Source organism: Nerophis lumbriciformis, linkage group LG06, assembly GCF_033978685.3.
Source record: "Nerophis lumbriciformis linkage group LG06, RoL_Nlum_v2.1, whole genome shotgun sequence".
NCBI classification, from domain to species: Eukaryota; Metazoa; Chordata; class Actinopteri; order Syngnathiformes; family Syngnathidae; genus Nerophis; species Nerophis lumbriciformis.
Genome location: NC_084553.2, coordinates 50892206 through 50908799, shown reverse-complemented (window position 1 = coordinate 50908799; position 16594 = coordinate 50892206). Strand labels below are relative to the sequence as shown.

Genomic DNA, 16594 nt, shown 5'->3' with positions numbered 1-16594 from the left:
CTTTTATCTCTTCGCTGTTTGTCAGCCAACAAGTTAGCACATCAAGAACAAGAAGCTTTTGTGTGTGAGCACTATAGAATTGTGCTGAAGTCGAGCTGTTCTTGGCAGAGATGGCGGGCCAGCCCCGTGTCCTACAAACACACACAAATCATTTACACGCTGTCCTCGTCAAAGGCAGCTTCCCTCATCCCCGCCGAGCTCCGACGCCAACGCTCGCTTCCAAGTCGGCGTCCCCCGAGCGCTCCGATGAAGGGCCCGGGCGACTGCCAAAGATGCGATAAATGTTTTAAAGACAGCTGTTGACCCATTATTGTGACGCCACCAGAGAGGCGCTTTGGAGGCATCAGTGTTTACAAGGAGGAACACGGCGTTAAATAAAGCAATGGCGCTAATGTCGCTAAGGGCCTGCTACGCAAAAACAAATTGTCAGTCAAACAGCGCGCGGTTCTTTGATTGCAACAATAATTAGCCCCGCAGTGTTAAAGTCCTCTGGCGTCATAAATAAAATATGGCAGAGATAATGGATTTACACTCAATAATTCATATGATGCAGTGATATAGTAGGAGCGTAACACGCCGCTTAGACATCATCAAACACTTTTATTGACGTCTGGCGTTCTTTCACTAATCACTGTCGCCCAAACGCCATGTAGACTGACCGGCGACGCACAGTCGGTCCTTGCGGCCTACAGGTCTGCAGCTGGACGAGGGTGGAACAGGCGAGCCAGCTGGAGAGTCCTGACTCTGGGCGAAGTTCACAACAAGACGAGGAGGTGGAAGCGGCGCCGCTGCAGGTGGCGTTCCTGGAAGAAGCCATCTTGAACGACGTGAGTTAGTAAACACACACACAAACAAACACACTGTAATGTCGACACTCAAAGGACACAACATTATCGGCGGTCACTCGAACGAGTATGACGATCCTCCTGGTAGGGGAGTATCCCTTTATGGAGGATGCCTGTGCGTGACTTTGTTTTACGTGGGGAGACTGGTGCACAGACAGTCACCACACGATCCTTGACAGAATCGGGTCAGGGTCCAGTGGCATGGAGTCCAAGACGACTGGGGACCCTTTTCTGCTGCAGCCTTATTCCGCCATCCCAGCCGTTGTGGTAGTTCTTAAATCTACTGTCTTCCGCCTGCTCCGCCGTTGAGGTCTTCACCGTATCCCTGGCTCGGGGGCAGTCAGGTACGAGGCCTTTGCCAAGGGCCACCTGGAGTAACAGTAGTAAAGGGGTTAACCTCCTAGTGCAGGAGTCGGCAACCCACGACTCCGGAGCCGCATGCGGCTCTTTGATTACTCTGATGCGGCTCAGCTGCATACTTGCCGACCCTCCCGGGAGATTTCCGGATTTCAGTGCCTCTCGCAGAAAACTCCCGGGATTAATATTCCCCAATTTTCACCCTTACAATAATAATATGGGCGTGCCATGATGGTACAGCATTCAGCGGTCTGTACAATCTGTACAAATAGCGTACCAGTCCAGCCTTTTGTTGTATGCATTTACTACTTGCACACGTAAGTGACAGCAAGGCATACTTGGTCAACAGCCACACAGGTTACACTGACGGCGGCCATATAAAACAACTTTAACACTCTTAGTAATAATGATCCACACTTTGAACCAAAACCAAACAAGAATGACAAACACATTTCGGGAGAACATCTGCACCTTAACACAACATAAACACAACAGAACAAATACCCAGAATCCCATGCAGCCCTGACTCTTCCGGGCTACATTATACACCCCTGCTACCACCAAACCCCGCCCCCACCCCAACCCTGCTCCCCCACACATCACCACCCTTGGTGCGTCGGTTGAGGTGGACGGGGTTTGGTAGCAGGGGTGTATAATGTAGCCCGGAAGAGTCAGGACTGCATGGGTTACGGTGCAGATGTTCTCCCGAAATGTGTTTGTCATTCTTGTTTGATGTGGGTTCACAGTGTGGCGCATTATTAGTAAGAGTGTTAAAGTTTATACCGCCACCGTCAGTGTAACCTGTGTGGTTGTTGACTAAGTATGCCTTGCTGTCATTTACGTGAGCAGGCAGAAGTTCCATACCAAGTGTGGTTAGGCCGCCGCGCTGGATGTAGTGGGCGCAAAATGCTGTACAATCACGGCACATTCGAGAGAATAGTTGCCGTGAAATTCATAGTATGCTGGAAAAATCGGGAGGGCTGAAAAGTATGACACTGTCAAGTGCCATTCATACAAAACTCGAGACCCTTGGTTTATACATAGCACTAAGCAAAAAAAAAACTTTGTATGCTGTGTCATTTCATTTTAAATTTCAATAGATTTTTGTGGCTCCCATTGATTTCTTTAATTTGTGAGACTGGTCAAAATGGCTCTTTGACTGGTAAAGGTTGCCGACCCCTGTCCTAGTGCCCCAAGACCCCATAGAGGAGCCTTCACTGCCGGATGCACTTTAACGTCATGCCCAGAACACCATTACCACAACATTAGGCACATCCTAGAGATCCAATAGAACCTAGGTGTCAAAGTCAAGGCCCGCGGGCCAAAATAAATGATCTACAGTCGTGGTCAAAAGTTGACATACACTTGTAAAGAACATAATGTCATGGCTGTCTTGAGTTTCCAATAATTTCTACAACTCTTATTGTTTTGTGACAGAGTGATTGGAGCACATACTTGTTGGTCACAAAAAACATTCATGAAGTTTGGTTCTTTTATGAATTTATTATGGGTCTACTGAAAATGTGACCAAATCTGCTGGGTCAAAAGTATACATACAGCAATGTTAATATTTGGTTACATGTCCCCTGGCAAGTTTCACTGCAATAAGGTACTTTTGGTAGCCATCCACAAGCTTCTGGCAAGCTTCTGGTTGAATTTTTGGCCACTCCTCTTGACAAAATTGGTGCAGTTCAGCTAAATGTGTTGGTTTTCTGACATGGACTTGTTTCTTCAGCATTGTCCACACCAGGGCCATTGTAAAACCTTAATTCTAGCCTGATTTAGCCATTTCTTTACCACTTTTGACCACAGAACTTTCCTCCAGAAGGTCTTATCTTTGTCCATGTGATGTCAGATGAAACAAAAAATTGAGCTGTTTGGCCACAATACCCAGCAATATGTTTGGAGGAGAAAAGGTGAGGCCTTTAATCCCAGGAACACCATTTCTACCGTCAAGCATGGTGGTGGTAGTATTATGCTCTGGGTCTGTCTTTCTCCCAATGGACCAGGTGCTTTACAGAAAATAAATGGGACAATGAAAATTCTTCAGGACAACCTAAAATCATCAGCCCGGAGGTTGGGTCTTGGGCGCAGTTGGGTGTTCCAACAGGACAATGACCCCAAACACACGTCAAAAGTGGTAAAGGAATGGCTAAAATTAGGCTAGAATTAAGGTTTTAGAATGGCCTTCCCAAAGTCCAAACATGTGGACAATGCTGAAGAAACAAGTCCATGTCAGAAAACCAACAAATTTAGCTGAAATGCACCAATTCTGTCAAGAGAAATGGTCAAAAATTCAACCAGAAGCTTGCCAGAAGCTTGTGGATGGCTACCAAAAGCACCTTATTGCAGTGCCAAGGGACATGTAACCCAATATTAACATTGTTGTATGTATACTTTTGTACCAGCAGATTTGGTCACATTTTCAGTAGACCCATAATAAATTCATAAAAGAACCAAACTTCATGAACGTTTTTTGTGACCAACAAGTATGTGCTCCAATCACATACTTTAATATTTCTTAATATATATTTTATCCTTATCTACACTTTTATCCAGATTGTCACCACATTTTAATGACTTCATCGTCCACCTCAAACCCTACAGAATTTTGCTAAAGTAAACTCTGTTTGCTGCTAAAATTTGCTCTTCTACTACAGTAAAATTCCAAAGCATTTTATTGGGTGCAAATCAGCTGTAATCGAGTTAAAGTCAAGGCAATCCCAGCAACATGAATCCAACAAACATTTCAGGAGGACAGTACCTACCTACAGAAAATACAACAATTTACATGCAAATCGAACCTTATCATCTCCTTTTTGCCACTTTCAGTTTGCACAGTTGCATATACGGCATTCAATTTCTCCTCACATTTCAGTATTTTCTATTAGAAGAGGCAGACAATGTGTGTTTATTATAGACAGAAGTACAGGTCTGCTTTCACGTATATAGTGTAGATGGCCTTACATGAATAGACACTAAATTCACTGCACAGCAATGAAAAATGAACTATATCTTGGCTAAAGGGGGAGTAGGAATTGCTTTTTGTGAGTCATGCCCCCACTCCTGAGGCCAATTTGGATAGAGGTGCAAGGCTCACTTTAGGCCACTAGATGGCAATGATGAATAGTTTTTTTAATTACTTATTTTTCCCTGAGGAAAAAAATATTGTATTTTTTATTTATCATAGTATAGTTTCCAAGTTTTTGTTCTTATTAAATGAATTTTAAATTTTTTGCAATTAATTAATTATTAAATATCACATGACAGCTGAGTCTGACACATATCTAGAAGCATGTTTTCCAAAAAATACTTTGTTCAAGGGTCATAAACTAAATACTATAAATCTTAATTAGTACGTGTTATCTTTTACGTTGTTATTTTGAAAGTGAAATTTGTTTTTCCTGTTTTAGTATTGTTGTTCCCTATTTATTAAAAAATAAATAAAACATTTATTTATATATAATTTTTAATCCATTCATTAATATCAAGTTAACTTGTGACAGAATACACTTTAAAAGCTATAAATGATAACAATGAATACATTTTTTGCATTTATTAATAGCGTTACATTATTTTGTTTAGCTCTTATTATACTGCATATATATATATATATATATATATATATACAACATTTTGTCCTTTAACATTGCCCCTTGGGGTTTTTTTTTTGTTTGTTTTGTTTTGTTTTGTTTTTTAGAAATAGTAATTACAGTGAATATCATATATAGTAAAAATAATAAAAATAAAAATGAAATAATACTTTAAAAAAACAGACACATGAAGGAGAGAGAATATATATATATATATATATATATATATATATATATATATATATATATATATATATATATATATATATATATATATACACAGTGGGGCAAAAAAGTATTTAGTCAGCCACCAATTGTGCAAGTTCTCCCACTTAAAATGATGACAGAAGTCTGTAATTTTCATCATAGGTACACTTTAACTGTGAGAGACAGAATTTGAAAAAAGAATCCAGGAATTCACATTGTAGGATTTTTAAAGAATTTATTTGTAAATTATGGTGGAAAATAAGTATTTGGTCAAAAACAAAAATTCAACTCAATACTTTGTTATTGCCAACAAAGGTTATATTACAGAGGTCAAACGATTACTATAGGTCTTTACCAGGTTTGCACACACAGTAGCTGGTATTTTGGCCCATTCCTCCATGCAGATCTTCTCGAGAGCAGTGATGTTTTGGGGCTGTCGCCGAGCAACACGGACTTTCAACTCCCTCCACAGATTTTCTATGGGGTTGAGGTCTGGAGACTGGCTGGGCCATTCCAGGACTTTCAAATGCTTCTTACGGAGCCACTCCTTCGTTGCCCGGGCGGTGTGTTTGGGATCATTGTCATGCTGGAAGACCCAGCCACGTTTCATCTTCAAAGCTCCCACTGATGGAAGGAGGTTTTGGCTCAAAATCTCACGACACATGGCCCCGTTCATTCTTTCCTTAACACGGATCAGTCGGCCTGTCCCCTGAGCAGAAAAACAGCCCCAAAGCATAATGTTTCCACCCCCATGCTTCACAGTAGGTATGGTGTTCTTGGGATGCAACTCAGTATTCTTCTTCCTCCAAACACGACGAGTTGAGTTTATACCAAAAAGTTCTATTTTGGTTTCATCTGACCACATGACATTCTCCCAATCCTCTGCTGTATCATCCATGTGCTCTCTGGCAAACTTCAGAGGGGCCTGGACATGCACTGGCTTAAGCAGGGGGACACGTCTGGCACTGCAGGATTTGATTCCCTGTCGGTGTAGTGTGTTACTGATGGTAACCTTTGTTACTTTGGTCCCAGCTCTCTGCAGGTCATTCACCAGGTCCCCCCGTGTGGTTCTAGGATTTTTGCTCACCGTTCTCATGATCATTTTGAACCCACGGGATGAGATCTTGCGTGGAGCCCCAGATCAAGGGAGATTATCAGTGGTGGTATGTCTTCCATTTTCTGATAATTGCTCCCACAGTTGATTTTTTCACACCAGGCTGCTTGCCTATTGTAGATTCACTCTTCACAGTCTGGTGCAGGTATACAATTCTTTTCCTAGTGTCCTTTGACAGCTCTTTGGTCTTGGCCATAGTGGAGTTTGGAGTCTGACTGTTTGAGGCTGTGGACAGGTGTCTTTTATACAGATAACAAGTTCAAACAGGTGCCATTAATACAGGTAACAAGTGGAGGACAGAAGAGCTTCTTAAAGAAGAAGTTACAGGTCTGTGAGAGCCAGAGATCTTCCTTGTTTGAAGTGACCAAATACTTATTTTCCACCATAATTTACAAATAAATTATCTAAAATTCCTACAATGTGAATTCCTGGATTTTTTTTTCACATTCTGTCTCTCACAGTTGAAGTGTACCTATGATGAAAATTACAGACCTCTGTCATCATTTTAAGTGGGAGAACTTGCACAATCGGTGACTGACTAAATACTTTTTTGCCCCACTGTGTATATATATATATATATATATATATATATATATATATATATATATATATATATATATATATATATATATATATATATATATATAATAACAACGAATACATGAATGGATATTTTTTTGTTTAGCTCTAATTATACAATATTGATATAAAATGTTGTCGAATAAATAGGTTGATCATCAAAACTGAATTGTTTTTCAGAGGAGCACATTGTTCGAATTTTTGTACGTTTGAAGTGAAATTGATTCGGCCACCAGATGTCACTATTACAAAATTCTAAAGTAATTGCTCATAGACGCCACTAGATGTCACTGTGTTACTCTTAATATAATAGCAGTGACTTCAATCGAAATGTAAACACACTTGCTTTGAATGCTGTTGTTGCAAAAGAACGAATAAGATATGGATATAATATGTATATATATGTGTATATAAAGTCCAATATTACATGACATAGTTTGTATTATTGTGTCAAATTAATGGCATCAGTATAAATCTTCAAGTGTGGATAGAAGTATAAAGCAAGAAATATCCTCAAATGGGCACCATTGCATGCAAAAACACATTTTACTCACTTGGTTTACTGCAAATTTGAAGCATTAAGTCATCACTACCTCCAGTCTGTGGCCTGGTTTCTTCATAGTTCTGAGGCTGCGCACTAAGAAAAAGAAAAAAAAAAGTGCATATGCAAGCAAAAAGTCAGACAGTTCATAGAAGTCGGGTGCAGGATGTCCCTCTAAGGAAAAGAAAGGAAGAAAAAAAAGAAAACTCTCCTCCAGAAGAGCAGCAGAGGCGAGACAAGCAAGAAGGACTGCAAGAGACCAACTTCTAAAGACACCCAGAAGAGTTTTTACAAACCAAAATGGGGTTTGTGTTGATTTTTAGCAGGGCTGGGATTGTCCTCAGTGTGTTTTTGTTGCACTTTGTCCACTTTAAAGCAACATCTGCAGCCCCTTCTCCTATTATCCGATTCCCTGGAGATGATACCCCCAGAACAGACAAAGAGGTCGCACTGGTAAGCTACTTTTTTTTTTGCACACAATGCATCTTTTTAGCACCTTCAAAAAGTTATTGTTTACATATTTTCTTCACGTTGTCCTCTTGCAGCGCTACCTTAACAAGTTTTACGGGTGCCCTCAAGACAGATGTAACCTGATGGTGCTGAAGGACACCCTAAAGAAAATGCAAAAGTTCTTCTCCCTGCAAGAAACCGGCGAGATCGATGCCAAGACTGTTGAGACCATGAAAAAGCCCCGCTGTGGCGTTCCAGATGTGGCCAATTACAACTTCTTCCACAGGAAACCAATGTGGCAGAAGAATGACGTCACCTACAGGTCAGAAATGGACTTACAGTGTAGTTTGTAAAATACATTTTAATGCGACTTTTGTATTGGTGACATGTTTGGATACTCGAACAGGTACAAAAAGTTAGTCCGGATCAAGTCTATGAATGTTCTCAGTCATCTAGGTCATTGTAATCTCAGGGCATTCAATCGATCGCAATTGGACTGTTTGGTTTGTCTTAGAAGACGTTTCGCCTATCATCAGAGGAGGCTCCATCAGTTCATGCTTATAGACTTAGATTTTGGCACCAGCCACTAGACTAGATCTGACCAATCTAAGTCTAAGACTAGATCTGACCAATCTAAGTCTAAGACTAGATCTGACCAATCTAAGTCTATGAGCATGAACTGATGAAACCCACTGAGGTCTTGGCACCAGCCGCTAGATTCGACCTGACCAATCTAAGTCTAAGACTCGATCTGACCAATCTCAGTCTATGAGCATGAACTGATGAAGCCTACTCGGATGAGAGGCGAAACGTCTTCTAAGACAAACCAAGCAGTCCAGTTGCGATCGATTGAATGCCCTGAGTCCGGATCAAGTTTTCCGAAACTTTTTGGTTCCCAGTCTACACACACTAAAAGCTACAGTTTTGACGTAAAACTTGCAGGATTTTTTTTTACATGGAATCAATTGAAAAGCGGTACCATTGTTATTTTATTGGTAAAATTCTGGCGACTGAGCTACCAGTTTTTTATCGTAAACTCTAAGGTCGTTTTTACAGCGAATTTCTGTAAATTGAAAAGCTGTACCACGTTTCTTTTCACTGTAAAATTGTGACGACTGAGCTGTCAGTTTTTTAGTGTTTTTACCATAAACTCTACGGTTGTTGTTTTTACAGTGCATTACTGTAAATGGAGATATGGTAGGACTGCTATTTTTCCTGTAAAATTCTGACAACTGAACTGCCAGTTTTTTCTACTGTAAAATCTATGGTCTATTTTACAGCAAATTACTGTAAATTAAAAAAAAAACAGTGCCACTGTCATTTTTACAGTAAAGTTCTGGCAACCAAGCTGTCAGTTTTTACTGTAAAATCTGTGGCTGTTTTTACAGCAACTTACTGTACATTAAAAAACAGTACCACTGTTATTTATAGATTTAAAATTCTGACGACTGAAATCCCAGTTTTTTACCGTGAAATCAAGTTGTTTTTCTTACAATGCAATACTGTAAATAGAAAACTGGCACCACTGTTATTTTTACAGTAAAATTAAGGCAACTGAGCTGCAGTTTTTTTACTGTAAAATCTTTTGTCGTTTTTTTGACAGTACATTATTCTAAATGACAAAAACAGTACCACTGTCTTTTTACAATCAAATTCTAGTGACTGAGCTGCCAGTTTTGCGTCCAAATCTGCAATAGACGTTTTACAGTGTATACAAAAGGAGCACTGTGCTGTTTTAAGGATTTACTGGAAAATTAGATCATCTACATACTGTAATCTCACACAAGTTTGTTTTTTTTGACTGGCAATAACACCACACTGGATTTAAACCGCGGGCCGCCACTTGAATAACCCTGATGAAGCCTAAACTATAAAACCCCTTAAGTTAACATATTCGAACAGGGTACAAAAAATGAGTCCAGATCAATTTTCTTTAGGCCAAGTAGAAAATATAGTAGCTCACCAAAATAACTAAAAAACACCACGTAATCCATAATCTTGTGCAATGAGGCAACATACCTGCACCTTTTTAGGTTACTGGAACAGGTACTAAAACTTCCTCTAGTTTAGGGTTTATCAACTATTTTTATTGTCAAGTTATGGTTCTTTCTTCCCCATTCCCCAACATGACTAAAACACACCATGTTAGACCCATAAACTTGACACACTTTGACCCTATAACCACACACAAAACACAACTTTAGAACATACCTGTACATTTTTGAGCTACTGGAACAGGTAAACAAAATTACTCTAGTTTAGGGTTTCCCAAACCTTTTCATTTACAAATTATGGTTCTCCCCCAGTTCTTCAAAACCACTAAAATACGTCATGCTACCCATAACGTTGACACACTTTGGCACTTTAGCCACACGCACAACTTTAGAACATACCTTTAGAACATACCTGCACATTTTTGGGTTACTGGAACAAATTGGCCTAAGAACAAATGTTGTTCTTAGACCCACTTACGAAGTTTTTAAGGACATTTTTGTATTCACCAATGTTTTCTTAGCTGGGATTTGTTTGTAGGTTAAGAACAAAATCTACGACTGCTCCAGAGCACTCTTAGGGGGGCCTATTTGTTCTTAAGTGTGACCTGTTCCCTTACTTCACACACACACACAATCACCAATTACCGGGGCGTTGATTTAGTGATTGGTGACTCTTTAATCAATCAATCAATCAATCAATGTTTTTTTTATATAGCCCGAAATCACAAGTGTCTCAAAGGGCTGCACAAGCCACAACGACATCCTCGGTACAGAGCCCACATAAGGGCAAGGAAAAACTCACCCCAGTGGGACGTCGATGTGAATGACTATGAGAAACCTTGGAGAGGACCGCATATGTGGGTAAACCCCCCCCCCCCCCCCCCCCCTAGGGGAGACCAAATGCAATGGATGTCGAGTGGGTCTGACATAATATTGTGAGAGTCCAGTCCATAGTGGATCCAACATAAGTAAGAGTCCAGTCCATAGTGGGGCCAGCAGGAAACCATCCCGAGCGGAGACGAGTCAGCAGCGCAGAGATGTTCCCAACCGATGCACAGGCGAGCGGTCCACCCCGGGTCCCGACTCTGGACAGCCAGCACTTCATCCATGGCCACCGGACCTGTGCATCTCTAATTGTTACCGGGAGGGCATTCCATAGTACTGGAGCCCGAATAGAAAACGCTCTATAGCCCGCAGACCTTTTTTGGGCTCTGGGAATCACTAATAAGCCGGAGTTCTTTGAACGCAGATTTCTTGCCGGGACATATGGTACAATACAATCGACAAGATAGGCTGGAGCTAGACCGTGTAGTATTTTATACGTAAGTAGTAAAACCTTAAAGTCGCATCTTAAGTGCACAGGAAGCCAGTGCAGGTGAGCCAGTATAGGCGTAATATGATCAAACTTTCTTGTTCTTGTCAAAAGTCTAGCAGCCGCATTTTGTACCAATTGTAATCTTTTAATGCTAGACATAGGGAGACCCGAAAATAATACGTTACAGTAGTCGAGACGAGACGTAACGAACGCATGAATAATGATCTCAGCGTCGCTAGTGGATAAAATAGAACGAATTTTAGCGATATTACGGAGATGAAAGAAGGCCGTTTTAGTAACACTCTTAATGTGTGACTCAAAGGAGGGAGTTGGGTCGAAGATAATACCCAGATTCTTTACTGAGTCGCCTTGTGTAATTGTTTGGTTGTCAAATGTTATGGTGGTATTATTAAATAAATGTTGGTGTTTAGCAGGACCGATAATCAGCATTTCCGTTTTCTTGGCGTTGAGTTGCAAGAAGTTAGCGGACATCCATTGTTTGATTTCATTAAATTAAAAAATTAAATTAAATGACCAACAGGCCTCTCACACCCTGTTGCAACTCAACTTACACAATGGCAATGCTCTTCCTGCTACTGCAAGATGCCGCAGATCGTGCCCTGGGGAGGGAGCGCATATTTCATGACCATGTAGACCTATTTGCCCGAAGTGACGAATATTTATTTCAACGCTTTAGGCTACCGCAGCGGTCCCCTCTTTCTTGAACTTACGTATTGACATTATGTATTTCCCCCGTGGGATAATACAATTTTCTCTTCTGTAATCTGTTTGTGTTTTCTCCGTGTGGTTGATGTTCGGCTTTTCCGCCGTAATTGTAAATTAAGGGCGTTTACCTATGCAAATTACGGAATTAGGGGTGTTTACATATGCATATTGGGGAAATAAGGATGTGTATATGCAAATTATGATAAACACGCACACGCTAACCATTTGGCATTCAGCAACTTAAGAACAGCGGGGGGGGACCAATTTGGCCGTTTAAGAACACGTCATGAATTTGAATGGACTCCTCTTAGGAAATCACTTAGGAAGAAAGATAAGAGGAAAAGTTCGGAACTTATTGCTGAATGGGGCCCATTTTTTCCAGCATTTTAAGCACATTGTCATCCAATTCAGGAGTCCAAACACCCTTCTCAAGTAAACCGGTCCCCATATTGACACATTATTCAGTTTCTTTCTGTTAAAAACAGACCCTACAGAGGCCCTTACAAGTGCATGTGTTTACATATTTAAATGGACCACAACTCGGCCTGGTTTGACCCTAACCCTCCCCTCAACATTCCCCAAACGCCCAATCCAGTGGACCATGAAGTGCTTTCTTACAGTCTGTGTGTGTGTTATGGAGGTTGTGCAGTTGGTTTATCCAGATGAGTGGTTTTAAAGGGGAACTGCAATTTTTTTTTTAATTTTGCCTATCATTTTACAATCATTATGTAATACAAGAAAACACATACTGTATGTATTTTTTTTTTTAATGCATTCTAAACTTTAAATAAACGCTAGCATGGGGTGGCTATGTACTGTGTTTTGGTTCTGCATTACGGCGGCCGTTGATTTCACAGAGTACATTAAAACATTCGCTACTTCCTTCAACAAAAACTACTACTAAACATGGCAGACTTCATGAGAGCCAACGACGACTACCTTTGGACAAATGATGATCCAGAACGTTACATTTTGAAGCCTGGATATACAGAGGATGAGCTACAAGTTTTAGAAGCTAAGTGATAAGGAGATTCAGCTTTAGTGAACAAATAATAGAATAGAATAGAATAGAAAGTACTTTATTGATCCCTGGGGGAAATTCAGCACCACAGTTCGCTCACAATAGACAATAATAATAATAAATAATAAAATATATATAATATATATGAATGATATAAATATATTCTACATATATTCTGCATCATGTAGCAGTGTTGCACTAAGTGCTGAACAAGATGTACAAACTATGGACATACTATCAAAATTACTTACTGTACAATGTTTGCTCTCACTGGGATGCAGACTGATACGATGTTTATATCTTTCAGCACAAGATGATAAATTCATTATTCCTCACTCCTCAGGTGGGGGAAAAAACGGTGGGATCAAACTAACATATTGTTGGGTCTTAAATTCCTAGCAATAAATTGAATGTCAGAGTTGACCAACTTCTCGGTTTATAGCCACAACCTTCTACTGTACAAGTGGGGGGCATGATTTATAACCCAGCGCAAACTTTTACCAACTCAGAGGCAATGCAGCAGCTCAGTGTGTCAATAGCTGCATAAGCTAGTTACCTCTCTGTGATCAATGCACCATGTTTTTAAAAGTAGTTCCTCGACGTTAGCTCTTATAATAACAACGTTGCTAACGCTTGGTTAATATTCAGGTAAATTGAAGTATTGTTGGCGTTTTTTTAATGTTTTTTTAGAGGGCTTTATGGGCGCAATAAATTACTCATATTAGCTACATTGTTAGCTATCCACTGCAAACTCTATTTAACCATTTTGAATACACAAAAAAGAAAGACATATGTCTTCTTGTCTCACTTAGGGATTGTGAACGATAGGCAAAATAAAAAATGCAGTTCCCCTTTCAGTACCCCAGCTTGTTTGCCCGGACTATTACTCAACACCTCTATTTATGGCCTTGAGCTAACAGATTAATTCTTCTCCATTTTCTTTCTTCAGAATCCTGGGCTACACTCCTGATCTGGACGAGGAAGTCATCAACGACGCCTTCTTCCGAGCCTTCAAAGTGTGGAGTGACGTCACGCCGCTTTCGTTCACCCGTCTCATGGACGGCGAGGCAGATATCATGGTCAATTTTGGACGCAACGGTACATGACTCATGAAGAGAACGAAGGTCGAGACGTTGGAATAGGATATTGACCTACTCACCATAGTATTGATCATATACTGATACTACCCTTGTTTCCCTTGTTATCACTAATTTATGGAACGATCCTTTTACGTGTCGTGTAATGCGACAATACTGACACACCAACACTACTTTATATTATGTTGTATTATCTTCTCACTAAACTCCTATTAATCTATTTTTAAATTTCCTGTTAATATCTCCTTACTTTCTACGATAACATGGTTCCATCTACACTTCTTAAAATTTACTAAGCACTTATTTCTTGTTTATTTTAAGCTAGCTTAACAGTTAGCTTAGCCATTAACATACCTCCTCCAGCGATAATACTACATTATAGTTACACTTAAGCTACTAAGAAATGTGGTTTATTTCGCGTAAAGGAGGTGATTATTATTAGCTGTAGTGAGCGGCTCCAGACTGTGTATGGAAACACACAATTAGCTGCTAGCCGGGGAACTAAAAATAAATACAGTGTCAGCAATAGATGATTAGGGTTAGTAATCAACATTAAAAGGAATTAATCTGCAATGATGATCACATACCTTTTTTTAAATACAACTGTGGACAACTGACAGTTGGCAGAGTGCCAGACTAAATTTCAAGATGTGTAGCAAAGCCTGATACATCTATAAAAGTTGTACATATATACAGTACAGGCCAAAAATGTGGACACCTTCTAATTTCGATGCATTTTCTTTATTTTCATGACTATTTACATTGTAGATTGTCACTGAAGGCATCAAAACTATGACACCTGTGAAGTGAAAACCATTTCAGGTGACTACCTCTTGAAGCTCATTGAGAGAATGCCAAGAGTGTGCAAAACAGTAATCAGAGCAAAAGGTGGCTATTTTTGAAGAAACTAGAATATAAAACATGTTTTCAGTTATTTCACCTTTTTTTATGTTAAGTACATAACTCCACATGTGTTCATTCATAGTTGTGATGCCTTCAGTGACAATCTACAATGTGAATAGTCATGAAAATAAAGAAAACCCATTTGGCCTGTACTGTGTACAGGTATATATATATATACATTTATACTGTATATGTGTGTGTGTGTGTGTGTGTGTGTGTGTGTGTGTGTGTGTATGTATGTATATATATATATATATATATATATATGAGGCTAATGACTGTCTTTAACAGAACACGGTGATGGTTACCCGTTTGATGGCAAAGATGGCCTCTTGGCTCACGCTTTCGCCCCTGGACCGGGAATAGGTGGCGACTCCCACTTTGACGATGATGAGCAGTGGACGCTAGGAGACGGCCAAGGTAAAAATAATTTAAAAAAAAGCAACGTTAGCCAAAGTGCTGCAACTCGTCTGAAATGCAACATAACCAAAGAACCAAGATACTTTTCAAGGATTGTTTTGTTGAACCTTCTGGCGCTAGGCATGCCAAAAATCAGTCTGGAAGACAAAGACATCCCAAACTCCCACATGCACACGCTGACCCAGATAGAGCTGTTGCTGCAGATCTGTTTATCACGAAATTCTCCTTCTGACAGTGGTGAAGGTGAAGTTCGGCAACGCGGACGGAGAGTTCTGCAAGTTCCCCTTCCTGTTCATGGGCACCGAGTACAACAGCTGCACGTCTCAAGGTCGCGACGACGGCTTCCTGTGGTGCTCCACCTCCTACAACTTTGATGACGAGGGCAAATATGGCTTCTGTCCTCATGAACGTAGGTTTCCGCCAAAGTTACATCGAAGAACATTGCATGTTTACACCTGCAAAATTCAGCGTCCTCAGAGCAGGAGTAGACAGAAGCAGTGATTAATCCTACCTTGTCGACGTGTCTCGGCAATTACTCAGTTTGTTTACGTGTTTAACGTTGACCTCAGATGCACTCCTTGAAGCACAGGTTTGAACGGTATTGAGTTATTCCTACTGGACAGACACAAGGATGTTGCATTGTATGCCAAGAAAATGTTCCTGCCCCACTTTTTGCAAACTTGGCTTTGTCTCGTTTATCAGCGTAGCATGCCTGTTGTTTCATCCACCTAAAACCCGTTTTGTATCACGTGTACATGACTTTGGATGGATGCTGTGTCTTCCCTTTGCATTGCAGTGCTGTTCACCCTGGGCGGAAACGGCGACGGCGCCCCGTGTAAATTCCCCTTCACCTTCCAGGGCGAGAAGTACGACGGCTGCACCACCTCTGGCAGAGACGACGGCTACCGTTGGTGCGCCACCACCGAGGACTACGACCAGGACAAAACCTTTGGCTTCTGCCCTGAGACCGGTTGGTGGTGTCTTCTTCTTCTGTTGGAGTTCATCAGCTGTGTTTACTGGGCTGCTCTGATATGCATCATACTCTCCAGGGGGGGCAAGCTCCATTGGGGGATTTCCGCACTCGGTTATGGTTGGCCGAAGTATTTTGAGATTTCCCTGGGTTAGCACTGTTGAAATATGGTTTGTGGTTCCAATGTCGTTGAGGTTTGTCCTTTGTCTGTGGATTCTGACATCCACAGACATGTATGTTGAAGACCCTAAATCAGGGATATTCAACTGGTGGCTCACGGGCCAAATCAACCTCAGTAATGACATCAGACTCGTCTGCTAGTTAAGCTTAAAATATAGGAACACTTTTACAGTAAGCACAGCAGAGTGCTTGTGTCATGTAGAGCAGTGTTTTTCAACCACTGTGCCATGAGATACAGTCTGGTGTGCCGTGGGAAATTATCTAATTTCACCTATTTGGGTT

General features: G+C 40.7%; 1 protein-coding gene across 1 annotated transcript in view; it reads left to right on the top strand.

Annotated features, from left to right (window-relative positions):
* mmp2 (matrix metallopeptidase 2) overlaps window positions 1-16594 on the top strand; it is a 72291-nt gene that overhangs the window by 42459 nt on the left and 13238 nt on the right. Inside the window, exons 3-9 of the mRNA XM_061964534.2 lie at window positions 654-827; window positions 7318-7689; window positions 7782-8008; window positions 13692-13840; window positions 15034-15162; window positions 15398-15571; window positions 15959-16132. Of these exons, the coding sequence (XP_061820518.1) occupies window positions 7537-7689; window positions 7782-8008; window positions 13692-13840; window positions 15034-15162; window positions 15398-15571; window positions 15959-16132 (1006 nt within the window). The 5' untranslated portion in view covers window positions 654-827; window positions 7318-7536. The remainder of the gene's footprint in view (window positions 1-653; window positions 828-7317; window positions 7690-7781; window positions 8009-13691; window positions 13841-15033; window positions 15163-15397; window positions 15572-15958; window positions 16133-16594) is intronic.